At 37.7% G+C, this 20,201-nt stretch overlaps 1 protein-coding gene across 1 annotated transcript in view; it reads right to left on the bottom strand.

Annotated features, from left to right (window-relative positions):
• LOC149822712 (Tetratricopeptide repeat (TPR)-like superfamily protein) overlaps positions 1 to 16,286 on the bottom strand; it is a 52,941-nt gene extending 36,655 nt beyond the window's left edge. Inside the window, exons 1-3 of the mRNA XM_089980346.1 lie at positions 16,197 to 16,286; positions 15,619 to 15,717; positions 1,338 to 1,400 (exon numbers count right to left, since the gene is read on the bottom strand). Of these exons, the coding sequence (XP_089836472.1) occupies positions 1,338 to 1,400; positions 15,619 to 15,717; positions 16,197 to 16,286 (252 nt within the window). The remainder of the gene's footprint in view (positions 1 to 1,337; positions 1,401 to 15,618; positions 15,718 to 16,196) is intronic.
• Positions 16,287 to 20,201: the final 3,915 nt, after the last annotated feature.

The following is a 20,201-nucleotide window of genomic DNA, read 5'->3' as shown; positions in this document are numbered from 1 at the left end:
TCAATGAACTTGATCTTGTATTGTGCCAAAAAAATAAACCAAGTTTGAACATAGCAAGCTCTGATGTTCAATTATCTGAATGCATCATGGATTAGTTCCAAACAAAAAACCAAGTTTGAGGTTTTCCGAAATTTATTGAGAGGAAACCCCTGTTCATGTGGTAGGGCCTGAGAAAGATGTTGGAACTTCTCTGCAATAGGTAGAACCGAAGTTCGAGGATGAACTTCTTTCAAAAAACTAGGCAAAGAGAGGGTTATTTGACCAATGAACTTAGGTTAAAAAAACTATAAATTTTAAGCCAAGCAACAAGAAGAGAATGATGCCCTACCATATCAGCAGCCCTTTTGGACCTGTTAAGGAGACGGTTGCTTTGGCCCTAAGGCAAAGATGTGACTCTTGGGTATCGAACTCTTGATGTCCAACTTTAATGCCTTAAGCCAACCAACCTAACCAAGTATGCTAAGCCCTTACTTTGGACCATCGAAACTACTAACCCATCAGTTGCCCTTGAATCTTGATTTATTGCGAGTCCAACCTGAGTTGACTTAGTCAAGTCAGAGAATGACCCGGCAAGTATCTCAACCATACTCAAAACCAGCAGAGCTTTCCAATACAGGAGTTCACCTCGTTCTAGTGACAGTACAAATTTTTCATTACTAGCAGCCGAAAGGTACGCCAGCAAAAGATCTGTCAGTCTCTTTTGCCTGCCTGATGCATTATAACTAAGTCAAAATAGTATATGTGAAATACATAACATCTTGGTCATGATTACAGTAATGATGTGCCACAAATATGAACAGAAAAAGAAGAAAATAAGCTTCAAAATAAACCAAGAAACCAAGGTATGGTAAATTACATGAGATGGAATCAAATGCTATCATCCGAGAGTCGCTTCAAATGTGATTCCAGATCACATTCAATTTCTTTTTACATGAGATTCCAAATCACATGTTGGTTATCTGTACAAATGAGATTTCAAAATCACATGTTTGGTTAATGAGCAAATGAGATTCATTCTCTCATTTGCATGAGATTCTAAATCACATTTGAATGCAAACATATCCCAAATCTGTGATCTCTCTTTCATGAAGATTAGATCATCACAAAAACTTAGAACTTAATTCAAAACTATTAGATGAGAAAAACGCATGAGAGAATGCATGAAAACTGAGAAAGTCATTGATACCCCAACAGTAAGCAAGAAAACGATATTAACTCCTTTTAAGTGACCATGATAGCAGATTCTCAACCAGACAGAACAAGAAATACTTTCGAGAGTAAAAAGGAAAATTGGAGCTATATATGGTTCTTCTCTAGATGCAGTCTCCAAAACTTACCTGAGGCTCCACACCCTCCTTTGATGATACCACAAGCACCAACTTGTGGTGAACCGGCCTATACTGTATGTTGCAGATGAAATCAACCAAAAAAAACATCTTTTCCAATTCCTGCCACCTCCCTCAAGTTCTTTCCACATGGCCATCAAAGTCAAGAATCCATCTTCTCTGGATTGACTGGGATATCCTCCGGGAAAAGGACTCAATGAAGAGGGGTGGGGAGTAGGAAAAAAAATACCAGATGGGACGCTTGAATGTCATCTTTGAGGTCGAATTTAAGAGATTATCTAACCAAGTACGGAATTATATGAGAAAAAGCAGAAATTGAAGAAAAATATAGAAAACTAAAAATAAAATAAATTAACTGAATTCATACCTCAATGAACTGTCCATCTACAGAGATCTCTCATGTATAAATAAATGAGATTTTATATAATTCTAAATAATGCAAACCACCTACTTTGATAACTTTTTTAAAAAATGACACTTATATTAAAGATATGAATCAAGCGTAATGATCCATTATCCAACTAAAAAAATCTAAACATGAATCCAAACGGATATTTATGGACTCCAAGTCTTCTATTATGCTCTTGCATCATTCAACTCGGAGAAGATTTGCCCTCACATTTTCTAATTTTGTTTCATCTTGTGGGATACAAGCCCACACAATATAGAACTGGATCTCAGTGTTATTCTATAAACCGAATGAACCAAGCAGGATTTACCCAAACATGACACTGAAAATAAAAACATTCTTTTCAAACCAACCAATGGGTCCACTATGAAAGAATCTCATCCATAGCTATTGGTGAAGTCCATATTCAATCCAAGCAAGATGAAAATTTGGAGTAGGCTTAGGTTAGGCAAGATGGCTATAAGATACTTTTGGATTTGGTTATTACAGTCACTACAAGAATTTTACGGATTAGTGACGGACGCTATCCGACGTTAATCCATCGCTGAACTGTTTAGCAATGGATTGGCGATAGCTTAGCGATTGATAGAGTTCATCGCAATTTCCTGGTCGCTAATTAGCGACAGAACTGATCAGTCACTACTTTCGTCGCTAATTTGCGACAGATTAGCGAATGTCATGATCCGTCGCTAAATAAGGATTTATTTAGTTTTGTGACAGATACATATCTGTCGATAATCCGTCACTAAAATTTAATGATGGATACGTATCTGTTGCTAAATTCCATCACCAATTTATCAACGAATTCGCGATGGATTACATTCCGCCGCAAAACATCGACTGATCCAGTTTTTGAGATAGATAAATATACATCCCTAATCCATCGCTAAATTCGCGATGGATAATATCCATCGCTAAATTCGCGATGGATAGTATCTGACGCCCTGCCTGACGAAAGAGGAACACGACAGCTCCCCCTATCGACAGAAGAACCACTCAGGTAGGGGCTTCGCCCTCCCTACCCGACGAGAAAAGACAACAGTCGGTCGGAGAAACAAAGTGGACAAGGGGCAGAGAGGCTCCGCACCCTGCCGACTGAAAGAACCAAGGACAGGGGGATCCACCCCCTACTGACCGAATAAAAATAAAGAAGGTACGAAGGAGAGGTTGAACCCCTCCCTGTAACTCAAGCAACAGGGAGGGGGTCGCAGCCCCTCCCTTACCAAGAAGGAGAAACGGGAAGGGGCTGAGCCCCTCCCTCAAAACCAAGAAAAATAAGGCAGAGGCCCAAAGCCTCTGTTTAAATTTTTTTCACATGCGGCAGGGGGTGTCTACCCTGCCAACCTGTCGGAAAAACTGACAGAGGCTTTAGCCCCTGTGGGCCAGCCATGGTTTGCCGGCAAGGAAGAACGACAGGCCCCTTCCGGTCGACAAAAAAGAAACAGAAGGAGAAGAAGAAGACACAGGAGAAAGAGAGAGGGGGTGAGAGGTTACCTAGAGAGGTGAATGAGGGTTCGACTATGAGAATCGAGCAAGGGAGAGGGTTCGACTATGAGAATCGAGCAAGGGAGAGGGTTCGACAATGTAAGTGAGGGAAGAAGTAACACAGTGGTCGGTGGTCGGTGGTCGGCGGGTTGAGTCCAAAACATTTTGAAACCATGGCCCTCTGAACCGGTTTAATGAAGATTATATGGGTGAAAACCGGATCAAACCGGTTTTAAACCAAACCGGCTCCATTTTCTTGACTCACCCTCACGATGGGAGGAGACATGTGACGAGTTGAGGGCAAAGCAGGTTATATGTCCCCCCTCCCCCCCCCCCCCCCCCCGGAACATGGCATGTAGCTACATCTCATGTTCGGAGGGTCCCAAAGAGCACCACATATGTAAGCATGTGCAGCTTGTATCCCCATGTGTGTCTGCATCACTTAGCATCGGAATCTGTTGACGTTGCAAAGACTTAAGTACCCTTTACTGCCATTCTCTTCCTGGAACGGACAAAAACACCCTCCATCTAGAAAACTGAATCGTTGGTTCATGAAAAGGACAAAAGTGCCCTTCATCTAGAAAAGTGAAACAACACATCTTGAAGGCGCCAAAATTTTCAGCAAAGTTTGCGTAGGTAGGAAGGCTTATCTCTAGGATTTAAAAAGTCCAAACAATCCATTTTCGCCCTAAGCAGAAAAGTCTACTAGAGCATCCTTTGCCTTCATCTGTTGTCGCTCGAACATCCTTTGCCTTCTTCTGTTGCCGTCGAAGCATCCTTTGCCATATTCTGTTGTCGTCGTAACATCCTTTTTTGTCTTATGCGTAGTGGCAGCATTGTTGCCACCATCTATTTCGTCTACCTCTTGGGTGTTTCTTACTTCACTGTTGGATTACCCAAACTCCTATCATTTCGGTGAGTTTCGTGTAAGGTTTTGTTATGCAATCAAAACGATTTGTAAATCTGAATGCTAAATCTTACAACTGGGTGGTCGTCTCCATGCTAAATAACACCTAGTATCATACAAAAAGAAATCGATTTGTACATATCCACCTTGTGGGCATCGAAAAAGTATTTTTACGATTGGTTCTTACGAAGGCCAAACCTTTCAATGATATGTATTTATGAAGGTTGTGATTTATACAACGATTTGTAAGTTTGAATCCGCAACGATTAATACATTCAAAGCAATAGCGATGTGTATTTATGAAGATACATTGATTTGTACTTAAGTTTGCTAAATCTTACAACGATGTTTACTTATGAAGCCAAATATTGTGACGATTTGTAATGATGGTGATCGTTTAACAAATGGGATCATTTGTATTATGATATACTTGGGGAGGCGATTGTAACGTATAATGATGCGGTTAAATTAATGTGTTGTGTAGGTTAGCAATGTCTGCAGCTCATCAGAGAAGAAATACCCTGGTGTTCTATGGGTTATGCATTAGAGAAGTTGTCAGTCAGTCTCATCTATATGAGCATTTTGAAAGGTACCAAAATATACTGAAGATTGAGAATGATAAAGACAGGGAGAAAGCGTTGGAATTGTATTATGCAGAGGATTATCCATCATATATTGAGGCTGAAGACCAAAGGAAGAATAAGTAAGAACTAAAGTTGAAGAAGAAGAAGGATGACGAAGAGAAGGAAAAGCAAAGAAATAAGGAGGAGAATGAAAAGCAAAGGCAGAGGAGATGGAAAGGCAAAAACAGAATGAGGAGGGCAGGGAAAGGCAATTGAACAATATAAAGGAGGAGGCTAGGAGGGAAATGCCAAAGATGTTCATGGAGCATAAAGCTATGTGAATGAGGGTAAAGCAAATAAAGGAGGCGAAGGAGAGTGAAAGGCAAAAAAGGAATAAGGACGTAGAGGAGGAGAAGCAAAGGGAATTAAAAAAGTATAAGGAAGAGAAGGAAAGGAAGAAGCTTGATGATGAGGAAGAAAAGGAAAGGCGAAGGAGGGAGAAGGAGTTTGAGGAAGATAAGGAAAATCAAAGGAAGGAGAAGGAGGATGAGGAAAAGAAAGAAAGTGAAAGGAAGGAGAAGGAGGACGAGGAAGAAAAGGAAAGAGAAAGGAAGAAGCAGAAGGAGGAAGAGGAGCAAAGGTGACAGAAGGAGGAAAAGGCTGAGAAGTAGATGCAAAGGCGACGGAAGGAGGAGGAGGCTGAGGAAGAGAAGAAAAAGCAAAGGAAGGAGAAGGAGTACGAGGAAGAGAAGGAAAGAGAAAGGAAGAAGCAGGAGGAGGAAAGCAGAAGGAAAAAGTATGAGGAAGAGAAGGAAAAACAACGGAAGGAGGAGGAGGCTGAGGAGGAGAAGGAAAAGCAAAGGAAGGAGAAGGAGTACGAGAAAGAGAAGGAAAGAGAAAGGAAGAAGCAAAAGGAGGAAGATGAGGAAAGGGAAAGGAAAAAGTATGAGGAAGAGAAGGAAAGGGAAAGGAAAGAACAAATTGAAAAAAAGATGACAGAGGTGATGGAGCTAGGGACGGTAGTAGTAGAAAAGCAGTGGGAGGCAGTAGACCAACAAGAAAAGCCTAGGTTGGAGGGATGGGTTGAAGAGGAGAAAAGTGTGACCAAGGTACATAAATTTGTCCTGTCTGTCAAGATTTAATGTGTTAGTGATTACTATGTGTAGCGATTTTTGTATAGCGATTACTGTGATAGGTATTACTATGTATAGTGATTACTGTGATAGTGTGTGTGTAACCAATATTATTTATAGCGATTAGTAGAATATTATTTATAAGTACAAATGGGACTAATTTACAATTGGTACGAATAATATGTTATGTTGTGTTACAGAGAGGTCAGAAGAGAAGCAGAGCACCAGGTGAAAAGCTCGGAGGGCGGTGTCAGTGGTCTGTAGTTCTGTCGTGGTATGGTCAGCTGAGTGCATATCAGAAAGATCGATTATGAAATATGTTCTTCGGTAGCCTTCTGAACCAGCATTATTTTGAAACGTGTTGGAACACCATGACCCACCTGGTAAATAAGTTGAATGATAAGACGAACACATTCCAGTTGGATTCTTTTAAAATCACCATGACCCTAGAAGATGTGGTGACGATCATTGACCTTAAGTGTGATGTCAGTGTTGTCCTATTATGGGATTCAAACTATAACGCAAGGGGAAAATGCATGGCCCTTCTAGAAATGTCGATGGACGACTGGAGTCAATGTATTTCTGGTGGAAGCAATTCTACATCAATGAAAGTCACTTCTTTCCATAATAAATGGGAAAGCCGGTCCGCTACATGTGCATCTGAAAGAGCTGACCAAGAGTTGTGTGGCTTTCCTCTTTATTTTTTTGGTCTTACTTTATTTTTCGATTGTTCTGGTTCGAGAATAAGTTACATGTGGCTGCAGTACCTGGAAGACTTAGACGTAGTCGACAACTATGCATGGGATGCTGCTATGCTCGCACACTTGTACAATCAACTTTATTGTGCGAGTAAGGGTACGAAAATCGTCCAGGAGTTTTGGCCATTTGTTCAGGTATTTATTTATTACATATTTAGTACTTGTAGACTAATCTCATTGAAGGTTGTAGTGTTACTAATATATTATTTTTGTAGGCTTAGGCGTGGGAACATATTATCGCATTGCATCCTCAGTGTGGCCCTGCGATTTATGGTTTTCCAAAGATCGGTCGGTGGGCTATAATAAATGTCATAGTGCATAATGCTAAGTTCATTTTAGATGGGCTGCAACTAAATGAGGTAAATGGTCTAAAATTGTTTACAATAGGTTTATCATTTATCATTCAGTATTATAAATCATTAAAATGTTTAGCATTCTTAAGTAATCATCGCTGCAGGATTTTGTCTTTGTTAGTACAAATCGGTGTCGCCATAGCATTTATCTTTTAGTACTGTAAATATTAATAATCGTAAGCATTCTTAGTAAGAATCATCATAATATATTTAACACTCGTTATTAAAAAGAATTACCACTGTACAGGTTATGTGGAAACTGTATGGAGATGGGGAGGACGAGGACCAAGACGTTGTTGTCGAGGCTGCGAGATTGTCTGACCGTGATATGTGCCTGTTTTGCAATTATAAAGCCGAGTTGCAGCATGGTAGTCAAGTTCTCCTACAATCTGGCTTGGGACAGTCTATCCCAAAGAAGTCTTTGGAAGTGAGAATGAAGATGAATAGTAGTGGGGGTAGGAACGTGAATTGGCACGAACACTACAGGGATGAATTATTTATTTGGAATATAGGAGGTGTCCATGCCATAGCGTATGATTATAAAGGATGACAATTTGATCCCTTCTATTTCTAAAGATATTGAGAACCTATGCGGCGAAATATGAAGATTGTGAAAATTGAGAACCCATGCCTTCCATCTGCCCCCCTTCATGTTGCATCCCAGCATCTACAACCTGTCCATCGTCTCCCTTCGGCTACAACAACGATTCCCTCAGTAACAGTACACGATGAAGAGCGAACACAACTCACAAAAGAGAACGTTGTCTCTCGTGCAAGGTTCGAGCTGTTGGAGAGGGAGAATAAGGACTTACCAAAGGAGGTGAGCAATTTAGGGAGACAAATGCAGTCACTGGTAGAGATGATGACCAGTGTTTATAATAAGATTGAGGGAACCAAGAGGCCACCGAGGATAGACAATCCACCAAGAAAAAAAAAAGAGACGAGTTGTTTATCATATTTCATCTGAGTCGTCAAGTGCCACTGAATAAACCATAGCTATTCTTTTTATCCCAATAATTATTTGTTGTAATTCTGTAAGTATTTGTCATAACATAACATTCTTTAATTGTTTAATTCTTTTTTAATACTTCTAACAGACATGTTCCGTTGAACAGATCATTGTAACACGAGATCCATAGATTACAAGGAAATGAATGACGCGATCCATCCAGGATTAATATGATGTACATAGATTTCTAACAGAATTTGTAGAGTGTGTATACCAATTTTTGTATGCAAATTTTTTAAAACTATACAAAAGATTAAAATCTTGTAAATCTTGAAAACTGCAGTAAAGTGTAACCTATGTAAATTTAAATCGCAGTATGGATTAGCGATGTTTGCGGTGAACAAATGCGTGTAATGTTTGCCCTTCGTGAATAAAAATAATTTAAGCGATAAAAGATGTTTACTATTCAGAAATCGTGGTATTGCTCAACCTCCGTGATTCAAAATCGCAAAATTAGATTTGCGATGTATGCGGTCAACAAAGGCTTGTAATATTTGAAATGATAAAAGTCAACAACGATAAGAAATGTTTGTTGTTCCGCTATCGCTGTGTTGCTCACCCTCAGTGAACGAAAATCACAAAATAGATTTGCAATGTCTGCGGTCAACGAAGGCTGGTCTTCTTCACCGTAATGATAAAAGTCAACACCGATAAAAAAATATATGCTTTTCAGCGATAAAAAATGTTTGCTTTGCGGAAGTCGCGCTTTTACTGAGCCTCTGTAAATGTAAATCGCAAAATAGGTTTGTGATTCATGCGATCAACAATGGCTTCTAATACTCGGCCTTCGTAAACGATAAAAGTCATCATCGAGTTGAAAATTTTAATGTTCGCAAATCGCTGTATTGCTAAACCTCCGTGAATGAAAATCGCAAAAGAGATTTGCGATGTATCCGGTCAACAATGGCTGGCTAAGTTTGCCTGTCTTAAATGATAATAGTCACCAGCGCTAAGGAATGTTTGTTGTTTCGAAATCGCAATACTCCTCGTCGTCATTGAATGAAAATCGCAAAACGCATACGCAATTTATGCGGTCAACAAAGGCATGTAATCGATGTTTGGAAATGATAACAGTCAACATCAATAAGAAATGTTTGATGTTTAGAAATCATTGTACTGCTCTCCCTCCTTGAATGCAAATCGCAAAAGAGGTTTGGGATGTATGCGGTCAAAAGCATGGTAATGTTCGCCCATCTTAAAGATAAAAGTCAACAGCGATAAGAAATCTTTCTACTCAGAAATCGCTCTTTTGCTGATCTACCTTAAATGCAAATCGCCGCATAGGTTTGTGATTCATGCGGTCAACAAAGGCTTGTAATATTCGGATTTCATAAACGATAAAAGTCATCATCGATAAAAAACATTTGATGTTCATAAATCGCCGTATTGCTCAACCTCCGTGGATGAAAATCGCAAAAGAGATTTGCGATGTATGCGGTCAACAAAGGTTGGCCAAGCTCCCTCGTCTTAAATGATAATAGTCAACAACAATAAAGCAATTTTGTTGTTCATAAATCACAATTTTCCTCATCGTCATTGAATGCAAATCACAAAACATATATGCGATGTATGCAGTCAACAAAGACATGTAATCGACGCTCGAAAATGATAAAAGTATACATCGATAAAAAATATTTGATGTTCAGAAATCGTTGTATTGCTCACCCTCCTTTAATGAACATCACAATAAGTGATTTGCGATTCTTTCGGTCAATAAGGGATTTTAGTGTTCGCCCTTCGTAAATTATAATAGTCCATAACGATAAGAGATGTTTTTTATTTGCGAACAAAATCGATTTATTTTGACGCGATTCATACGACAAATATCATAATTATTGACTCTAGCAAACACATAATATATATTTACAATGATTTATACTTCAAATATTATGCATCAATTTTATTAGAAATCGCCAACAAAGCAATGATTTAAATACACAAATCGATGTACATATCACATAATGTACTACATATCGATACGACAAACACTAAACCCAAACCCGAACCCTAAATATATTACCCAAAACCCAAACCCTAAACCCAAAACCCAAACCCTAAATATATTACCCTAAACCTAAACCCTAAACTCAAAACCCAAACCCTAAATATATTACCCTAAACCTAAACCCTAAACCCTAAACTCCAAACCTTATATTCACAAACCCTAATGCCTAAACCCTAAACACCAAACCTTAAATCATAGACCGTCAACACCAATCCCTACAACATAAACTCTAAACCCTAGAGCCTAAATGTTAAACCCTAAATTCTAAACCCTCAACCCTTAATATATTACTAAACCATAAACTTTAAACTTTAAACCCTAAACCCTACACCATAAACCCCAAATCGTAAATTCATAAACCCGAAACAAACCCCAAATCGTTGACGCCATACCGGAGCAAGCATAAATATTCTGCTTGGGGTGATGTTGATGTTCATCCATTTGATCTTTTCATACATTTTTTGTATTTGTTGAATAGTGATAATTAGAAGTCCTCTCAGCTAAATGACGATTCAGCTGATCAGAGTTTGAGGATCAGTGATTTGTTGGCAATAATTTGTGGTTAGTGATTGGAGTTGCGTAAGCAGAATCTCGTAATCCCTGGATAGCGATTTAAAGTATTGTTGGATCGCGATTTGTGGCATCTACAGGTATCGCTGGTTAGCAATTTGTGTTGTCATCTGGACAACGATTTGGGACTTCAGTTGAATAATGTTTTCTGGTATTGCTGGAAAGCGATTTTTGGGTTCAGCTGAGTGTCGATCTGTAATATCGCTGTAATAGCGATTTTTTATATGGCGCTGCAGACCCTTCCTAAGTTATGCAAAACGTTTAGTCTTTTCGCATTTATTGCGGGTCCCGTCCTCTATTTAAGAGTTGGATGAGTGAAAAAAAAACTGTGCAGAACTATCAACATTGACTGTCTATCTATCGTCGTCTTCTTCGGTGCCATCCCTGGATGTATTGCTCTCGTCGTCTACTACGTAGATATCGATGTCCCCTTTGCAACGAAGCAATGTTCTTTTCACAGACACATTGTTCTAAAGGAAAGCTAATGGACAACCTGCTGAACTGCTTCGACCTGTCAGTAAAATATAAAGGAAACGTCGCTTCACATACAACCCTTTTTCAAAAACCGTGTGCAGATTAATTGATTGTGCTGTAAATAAATAAAAAAATTGTTGTTTTGACTGCCTATTATAACACTAGTTAGGTGGGAGATTGACCCGACATGACCCGTTGTCCAAGTCTAAATCCCCAATCTATTTAACATCTCTTCCTCTTACGACCTTGTCTTCTTCTTCTTCTTTTCCTTACTTATTCTTCCATGTCTTTTTCTTTATTCTGTGTTCTTCTGTGTTCCTTTTATATTTGCTTTATTGATGGTGTTTGATCATGTTTCCGTATTTGATTCATACTGTGCTGAAAGATCTGTATAGTCTTTGATAATGATTATAGTGGTTATCTTCTGTGGATACATTGATATATTCACGACACATACAACTGTGGCGTATTTGTCATGAAGTATATAGAATCTTACGCAGTATATAACGACCATAATCATCCTCAATCTTTGCCATCATACCAAAAAAAATAGAGATATTTTGCATGATAAACAGGTGGGTGCTGATGACCTTCAGTTTGATCTATTCTTACTGTCGAACTCTCATTCGTTCACATACCATGCTTTTTAGGAACAAAAATATCTACCTAATCTTCGATGTACTTCATGACAAATAGTGTTGGTCTTGCTGTCTGCAGCTTCTCTGCCGTTTGGGATCCATACCTTTATTTGCGGCCAATATTCATCGTGTAAAAAAAATCCAAACAGATAAGGATCTCTATTGGTAGAATGATTTGCCTTCTATCGTTCCCAGTGACTAGCAAAGGCCACTGAGTAAACTAAAATGACTACTGTTGCTGATGATGCTAATGTTGATGATGTCTGTTTCGAAGCACATCACTATATGTGTTGACAATAACCCTTCTCACCTCTCTATCCTTGATTTACGGGATGGTACAAGCTGCTCACAAGTCGCTACACGGTGGTAGTTCATAAATCACTACTCACTTCATGGTGGTAGTTCATAAATCGCTACAATATGGACGTGGGTTGATATTGTTGATGATGTCTGTTTTCTTCGTTGATGATGATGGTAATGTATTGTATCTAAGCCAAACCATTGGTCATTATGTATTGTAACTAAATACTCCTGTAAATGAATGACATTGTAATGTATCGCGATAGAGCAGTCTCTATGAAAAACAAAGCGTTGTCTCTTACATAAAACTGATTGCAATGAAATCGTGATCTCTTATAAAAAAGCCTTTGTTGGCCGCATACATCGCAAATCTCGTTTGCAATTTTCATTCACGGAGGTTGAGTAGTCCAGCTATTTACGAACAACAAAGTTTTCTTATCGATGTTGACTTTCATCATTTACGAAGACAGAATATTACAAGCCATTGATGACTGCATGAATCACAAATTTATTTTGCGATTTGCAGTCACGGTGTATCGGCAAAAAAGTAACTTCTGAGCAATAAACGTTTCTTATCGCTGTTGACTTTTATCATTTAAGATGAACGAACATTACCATGCTTTGTTCACCGCATACATCGCAAATCTCTTTTGCGATTTGCATTCAAGGAGGGAGAGCAATGCAGTGATTTACGAGAAGCAAACATCTTTTATCGCTTAAAATACTTTTATTTACGAAGGGTGAACATTACACGCATTTGTTTACCGCAAACATCGCTAATCCATACTGCAATTTAAATTTACATAGGTTACGCATTACCCTAGTTTTCAAGATTTACAAGATTTAAATCTTTTGTATAGTCTTATTTTTGTTAATGTTCGCCTTTCGTAAATAGAAATAGTCCACAACGATAAGAGATGTTTGTTGTTCAGAAAACGTGATCATTCTCAACCTACGTGAAGGAAAATCACAATAATAGATTTGCGATTTATGCGCTCAACAAGCCTTATAATGTTCGCCCTTTAAAAAAAATAATCCACAACAATAAGAGATGTTTGCTATTTAGGAATCGTGGTATTGCTCACCCTCCGTGAATAAACATCGCAATAAGTGATTTGTGATTTGTTCGATCGATAAGAGCTTTTATTGTTCGATATGAGGTGGCCATTTGCTTGTTCAAATCGTTGCTACTTTATCATTGATTATTATGGAAATAGCTTACACAAGCGTGCGTACGTGTAATTTAATAGTTGTCACGTGAATCGCTATACTCAATAATTCTAAATCGCTATTACATCAAACGTATAAATCGTTCCTTAATTAAACGTATAAATTGCTTCAACAATAAAGCTATCGGTAACTTTATATATAATATATCGTTACTGCGCTAAATGTATAAATCATTGTTGTTTTAAGTGTATAAATCATAACTCTTAAATCAAAAATCATAAATGTTGTTACAAAAAATATGTCTCGTTCATTTAAAGAAGAAACATCATTTCATATCCCTGTCTTTGTCAACAATCGATATGCCATGTGAGACTTGTATTCCGGTTGACGATTTATGAGATCTATATATAAAACCCCACCCTACCACCATGAATCAAGTAGCGATTTATGAACTACCACCTTATAACGATTTGAAGACAGGAAGCGAACACTCTTGCTCTCTCTTTTTTCTATTGAATCATCCAAGGATACAATATTTATAATACACACCATATGACTAAATTGGAAAGATCAGTACGATATACAGTTTCCATAACCAACTTGATACATAGAGATATTTCCTATAACTGTTTGGATGAGATAAGATCTCGTAAATCAGAGAGAGAAAGGTGAGAAGGGTTATCACCAATAGTCCACATCGATAAGAGATGTTTGTTGCTAACAAATCATTGTTTTGTAATTACATAATTTGTATACATAGACTTACAAAAAAAAATTATACATAATTGTGTTGGAGATTAGATAAAATCTGAAATAAGTCAAGATGGATACCACAATTGCGATGAAGTCGATTATACGATCGATTCACGATCTCATCGTTTATAAAGGAATCATCGGTTTATCAGTTCCTTATTCACGAAGCAAAGTGAAACACACTATCTATAACATGTGTGATGTGTCATTCATATATAAAGGAAACGTCCTATCACCCTACGGTAGTTTTCAAATAATTACACCAGTTTTCAAAAAGAGCGAGCAAATAAAATGCACTCCGCATTAATGAAATTAATAAACGTCATTTCATATAGCTGTATACAAAACTAATCAAACCTATAGGACATAGGTGTTCAAATCACGATAGCACATCACGTGTGGATTTGATTATAGAAGTCTTTTAGATTTTTTATGTCATTCTTTAAATCGGAATAGGAAAATCCCTAACTTCGTCCAGGCTCATCCCAACAAATCGCGTTAGGTCTAGATTAGGGAGTTACATCTCGACAACGGGTCGGGTCACTCTCCCAACTAAACCCATCACACAAATTGAGACATTGTTCAGACTAAACTTGCTTCGATAATTGCGATTTTAATTCATGTAGGTTAAGCAATACAACGATTTCTTAGTAGCAAACATCTCTTATCGCTCTGCACTATTTTCATTCACGACGGGCGAACATTATATTGCCTTGTCGACAACATAAATCGGAAATTTAATTTTGCGATTTTCATTCATGGAGGTTCATCAATACAACGTTTTCTAAGGAATAAACATTTCTTATCGATGATTACTTGTCATTTTGTAAGGGCAAACATTACAAGCCATTGTTAACCGCATACATCGCAAATCTATTTTTGCGATTTTCATTCATGGAGTGTGAGTTATACAACGATTTCAGAATAGCAAACAACTCCTATCATTGTGTAGGATATTTATTTACGAAAGAGGAACATTACTAGCCTTGGTTCACCGCATACATCGCATACAGTCTCCAAAAACTGCCTACAAAAATTGGTGTAGACAGTCTCCAAAATCTCTTAGAAATCTATTTACATCATATTAATCCTAGCTGGATCGTGCCGTTCGTTTCCTTGTAAGTAGTCTTGTTGGATGATTATTTCTGTCGTCCAAACAATTTTTAAACTCAATCAAATTTTGAAATAGTTCATTGCGGAATCCTGGTATATCTTCCTGCAACAAAAAATGTAATGTGAAACCAATATATAAATGGCATCCCCAATAGCAGAGGATACAAAGATCATACAACATCGAAACAAGGTTCACGTCCATTATATATTGCTTCAATATACTTAATTACAAATACGCCATAATCGACCCCATTACTTTGTAAAGGAGCATGGTCAGCACAGAGCAACATTCACTCGCCAATGTCGACACCCAAAACGTCGTTTAGGAATCCCGCCTGTGGTTAATGAAGAATATAGTAAATTCTGAGCCACCGCAAAAGATACGATACACCTATGGACAGAAGCTTACCAAATGCATAGCGTCACGTTATACACCAATGTAAAAGTCCAATGAGTTGTAGCACCATAGTTGTTTTTCCCGTAATTTCATCACGTATAAGACCCAATGCTCAGGAGTTTGCTAGAGTGTAGGAAGCAAAATCTGCGAATGGATACAATATTTTATAAATCGATAGACAAATCATGATAGGAATGTTAGGCCTAAACCTTAGACAAGTGGTTTGTTCACTTACCGTTTCACTCATCCAAAAGTCTCCACAGTGATCATCGTTATTCCAACATGGTAGTGCATCTTTAAATCCAATGGTGTATGGCTTTCGGCGGACGTACGTCTGTTGAACGAAATAGTGATAATAGTAAGGTTTAACAACCAAGAAACATGAGTAAATCATAAAAGCAAATAAAAAATTAACAGAACAGATATACCATGAAATAAGAGGTGACAATGCGTATAATATTGCTTATTGCGTTTCTTTGAATATAATTGACGAAATCGGATATTGTCTGGTTGCAAAAATTTACGAACTTGTTAACATACAAACCGATGACAAAGAAATTGATAGTGGTTATAACATACAAAATTACTGATAGTCTTCCCTTCTGCAAATTCATCTTGCATCTGATTGATGTTCTCTTCCAACTCTTTAGAGCATTGTCGTCTACCTTTTTTTGTGGATGTTCCACTGACATCAGCAAAGTATTCAGTATTCGACATTGTATTTGTTTTCTACAGTACACAACACAAATCGAATATACGACATAAAAAGGAAAATGTTGCCTAAACCGGTCACGAGGTTCAGAAAATATATGCCTGAATCGCTATTGCTGGTCCTGTAGCTCTGGTGGTCCTCTTCTTCATCAATGTTAATTGTCTATCTATCGTCGTCTTCTTCGGCGCCATCCCTGAACGTACTGCTATCGTCGTCTACTATGTAGATATCGATGTCTCCTTTGCGATGAAGCAATGTTCTTTTCACAGACACGTCGTTCTAAAGGAAAGCTAATGGACAGCCTGTCGAACTGCTTCGACGTGTCAGTCATATATAAAGGAAATGTTGTTTCACATACCGCCCTTTTTCAAAAACCGCACGCAGATTAATTGCATGCACTGTAAATAAATAAAAAAACATTGTTTCGACTACCTATTATAACACTAGTTAGGTGGGAGATTGACCCGACCCGACCTGTTGTCCAGGTCTAAATCTTTAATCTATTTAATATCTCTTTCTCTTTATTTTATGCAGCAGAGTAACTCTTTTGCGATTTTCATTCGAGGAGGGAGAGCCATACAACGATGTCTGAACATCAAACATTTCTTATCAATTATGACTTTTATCATTTTTGAACGTCCATTACATGCCTTTGTTGACCGCATAAATCGCATATGCATGTTGCGATGTTTATTCAATGACGATGAGGTGTATTGCGATTTATGAACAACAAAATTGCCTTATCGCTGTTGACTATTATCATTTAAGACGGGCGAACATCATAATGCTTTGTTGACCGCATACATCCCAAACCTCTTTTGTGATTTGCATTCAAGGAGGGAGAGCAGTACAGCGATTTCTGAACATCAAACATTTCTTATTGATGTTAACTTTTATCATTTCTGAATGTCAATTACATGCCTTTGTTGAGCACATATATCGCTTATGGGTTTTGCAATTTGCAGTCAATGACGATGAGACATATTGTGATTTTGGAACAAACATTCCCCACGGTGTTGACTATTATCATTTAAGATGGACAAACATTCCTTATCGCATAAAAACATCTCTTATTGATGTAGACTATTATAATTTACGAAGGGCGAACATTAAAACCCCTTACACGGGTACATCACAAATCTCTTTTGCGATTTTCATTCATGGAGGTTGAGCAATGCAGTGATTTACGAACACAAAATTTTCTTATCGATGTTGACTTTCATCATTTACGAAGACCGAATATTACAAGCCATTGTTGACCGCATGAATCACAAATTTATTTTGCGATTTGCATTTACGATGGATCGTCAAAAGAGCGATTTTTGAGCAGCAAATATTTCTTACCGCAGAGTGCATTTTATTTGCTCGCTCTTTTTGAAAACTGGCGTAATTATTTGAAAATTGTCGTAGGGTGATAGGCCATTTCCTTTATATATGAATGACACATCGCACATGTTATAGATGTGTTTCACTTTGCTTCGCGAATAAGGAACCGACAAACCGGCGATTCCTTCATAAATGACGTGATCGTGAATGGATCGTATAACCGACTTCATCGCAATTGTGGTATTTGTCCTGACATATTTCAGATTTTATCTAATCTCCAACACAATTATGTATAAAAAAAATTGTAAGTCTAAGTATACAAATTATGTAAATACAAAACAACGATTTGTCAGCAGCAAACATCTTTTATCGATGTGGTCTGTTGGCGATAACCCTTCTCACCTCTCTCTCCTTGATTTACGAGATCTTATCTCACCCAAAAAGTTACAGGAAATATCTCTGCGTATCAAGTTGGTTATGGAAACTGTATATCATACTGATCTTTCCAATTTAGTCATATGGTGTGTATTATAAATACTGTATTCCTGGATGATTCAATAGAAAAAAAAGAGAGCGAGAGTGTTTGCTTCCTGTCTTCAAATCGCTACAAGGTGGTAGTTCGCAAATCGCTACTCGATTCATGGTGGTAGATCATATATCGCTACTCGCTTCGTGGCGGTAGTTCATAACTATATAGGCTATTATCGTTTACAAAGGGCGAACATTGCAACCCTCTGTTAACCGCAAACATCGCAAAACTATTTTGCGATTTTTATTCATGGAGGTTGAGCAACACAACAATTTCTAAACAACAAACAAATCTTATATATGTGGACCATAATCATTTACGAATGGCAAACATTGCAAGCATCTGTTGACCACGTACATCGCAAATCTATTTTGCAAATTTAACTCACGGAGGCTGAGGAATACAATGATTTATGAACAACAAACATCTCTTACCGATGTCGACTTCTATCATTTAAGACAAGCGACCAATACAAACTGTATCGTTTTGAATGGTGCAGTGGGCTGCCATTATGAATGTACTTGTTTGGTTGCAAAGGCTATGTGGGATCTGACCCCTGATACAGATTTGTTGTTAGAACTCCTGCGAAAGAACATGGAGCTACCACCTTCAGATAATACTTGTGCATCTGTTGTTGTTGATTTAATATTTGAGCTCCTCAAACTCTGATCAGTTGAATCGTCATTCAGCTGAGAGGACTTCCAATTATCGCTATCCAGCGAATACGAAAAACGTAGTTGAACATCAACATCACCCCATGCAGAATATTTGCTCTTGCTCCGGTATGGCGGCAACAATTCAAGATGATTATGGTTTCTGACCAATGGAGGGTCCAACAATAGGAATAGATCAAATAGTAGGGTTTAGGGTTTATGTTGTAAGGATTGGGGTTTCGGGTTTATGAATTTACGATTTGGGGTTTAGGGTTTAGGGTTTAGGGTTTAGGGTTTACCATTTAGGGTTTAACATTTAGGCTCTAGGGTTTAGAGTTTATGTTGTAGGGATTGTTGTTCATGGTCTATGATTTAAGGTTTGGTGTTTAGGGTTTATGTTGTAGGGATTGGGGTTTAGGGTTTATGTTGTAGGGATTGGGGTTTAGTGTTTGTGAATATAAGGTTCGGGGTTTAGGATTTAGGGTTTAGGGTAATATATTTAGGGTTTGGATTTTGGGTAATATATTTAGGGTTCGGGTTTAGTGTTTGTCGTATCGATATGTAATACATTATGTGATATGTATATCGACTTGTGTATTTAAATCGTTGCTTTGTTAACGATTTCTAATAAAATCGATGCACAATATTTGAAGTATGAATCATTGTAAATATATATTATGTGTTTGCTAGAGTCAATAATTACGATATTTGTCATATGAGTAGCGTCAAAATAAATCGATTTTGTTCGCAAATAAAAACATCTCTTATCGCTATGGACTATTATAATTTACGAAGGGCGAACACTAAAAGCCCTTATCGACCGGAAGAAACGCAAATCACTTATTGCGATGTTCATTCAAGGAGGGTGAGCAACACAACGATTTCTGAACATCAAATATTTCTTATCGATGTTGAATTTTATCATTTTCGAGCATCGATTACAGGTCTTTGTTGACCGCATATATCGCATATGGGTTTTGCGATTTGCATTCAATGACGACGATGGAAATTGCGATTTTTGAACAACAAACATTCCTTATCGATGTTGACTATTATAATTTAAGATGGGCAAACTTGGCCAGCCATTGTTGATTGCGTACATCGCAAATCTCTTTTGCGAGTTTTATTCATGGAGGTTGAGCAATGCAGCGATTTATGAAAAGCAAAATTTTCTTATCGATGTTGACTTTTATCATGTACGAAGGCCGAATATTACAAGTCATTGTTGACCGCATGAATCACAAACCTATTTTGCGATTTGCGTTTACGGTGGTTCGACATTAGAGCGTTTTTTGAGCAGCAAAGGTTTCTTATAGCTGTTGACTTTTATCATTTAAGACGGGCAAACATTACCATGCATTGTTGAGCCCATACATCGCAAATCATTGTGTTTTACTACCACAATTTACGAGCTTTGTGTTTTAGGTTTAGGAATTTTTGGTGGAGGAAACTGGTGGTATAATATACGATACAAATATTATCTTACAAATCGATATACAGATCGAATAATATATTGTCAATTGATCTCGATGCTACGATTTGTTTGATCATGGTGTCTTTTGATGAGCTTCATTTATTTAATGATTTTCCTATCGAGA

The sequence above is a fragment of the Nuphar pumila genome, chromosome 11 (assembly GCF_984573655.1).
Source record: "Nuphar pumila chromosome 11, dmNupPumi1.hap1.1, whole genome shotgun sequence".
Taxonomy (NCBI): domain Eukaryota; kingdom Viridiplantae; phylum Streptophyta; class Magnoliopsida; order Nymphaeales; family Nymphaeaceae; genus Nuphar; species Nuphar pumila.
This window is presented reverse-complemented; position numbering and strand designations above follow the sequence as displayed.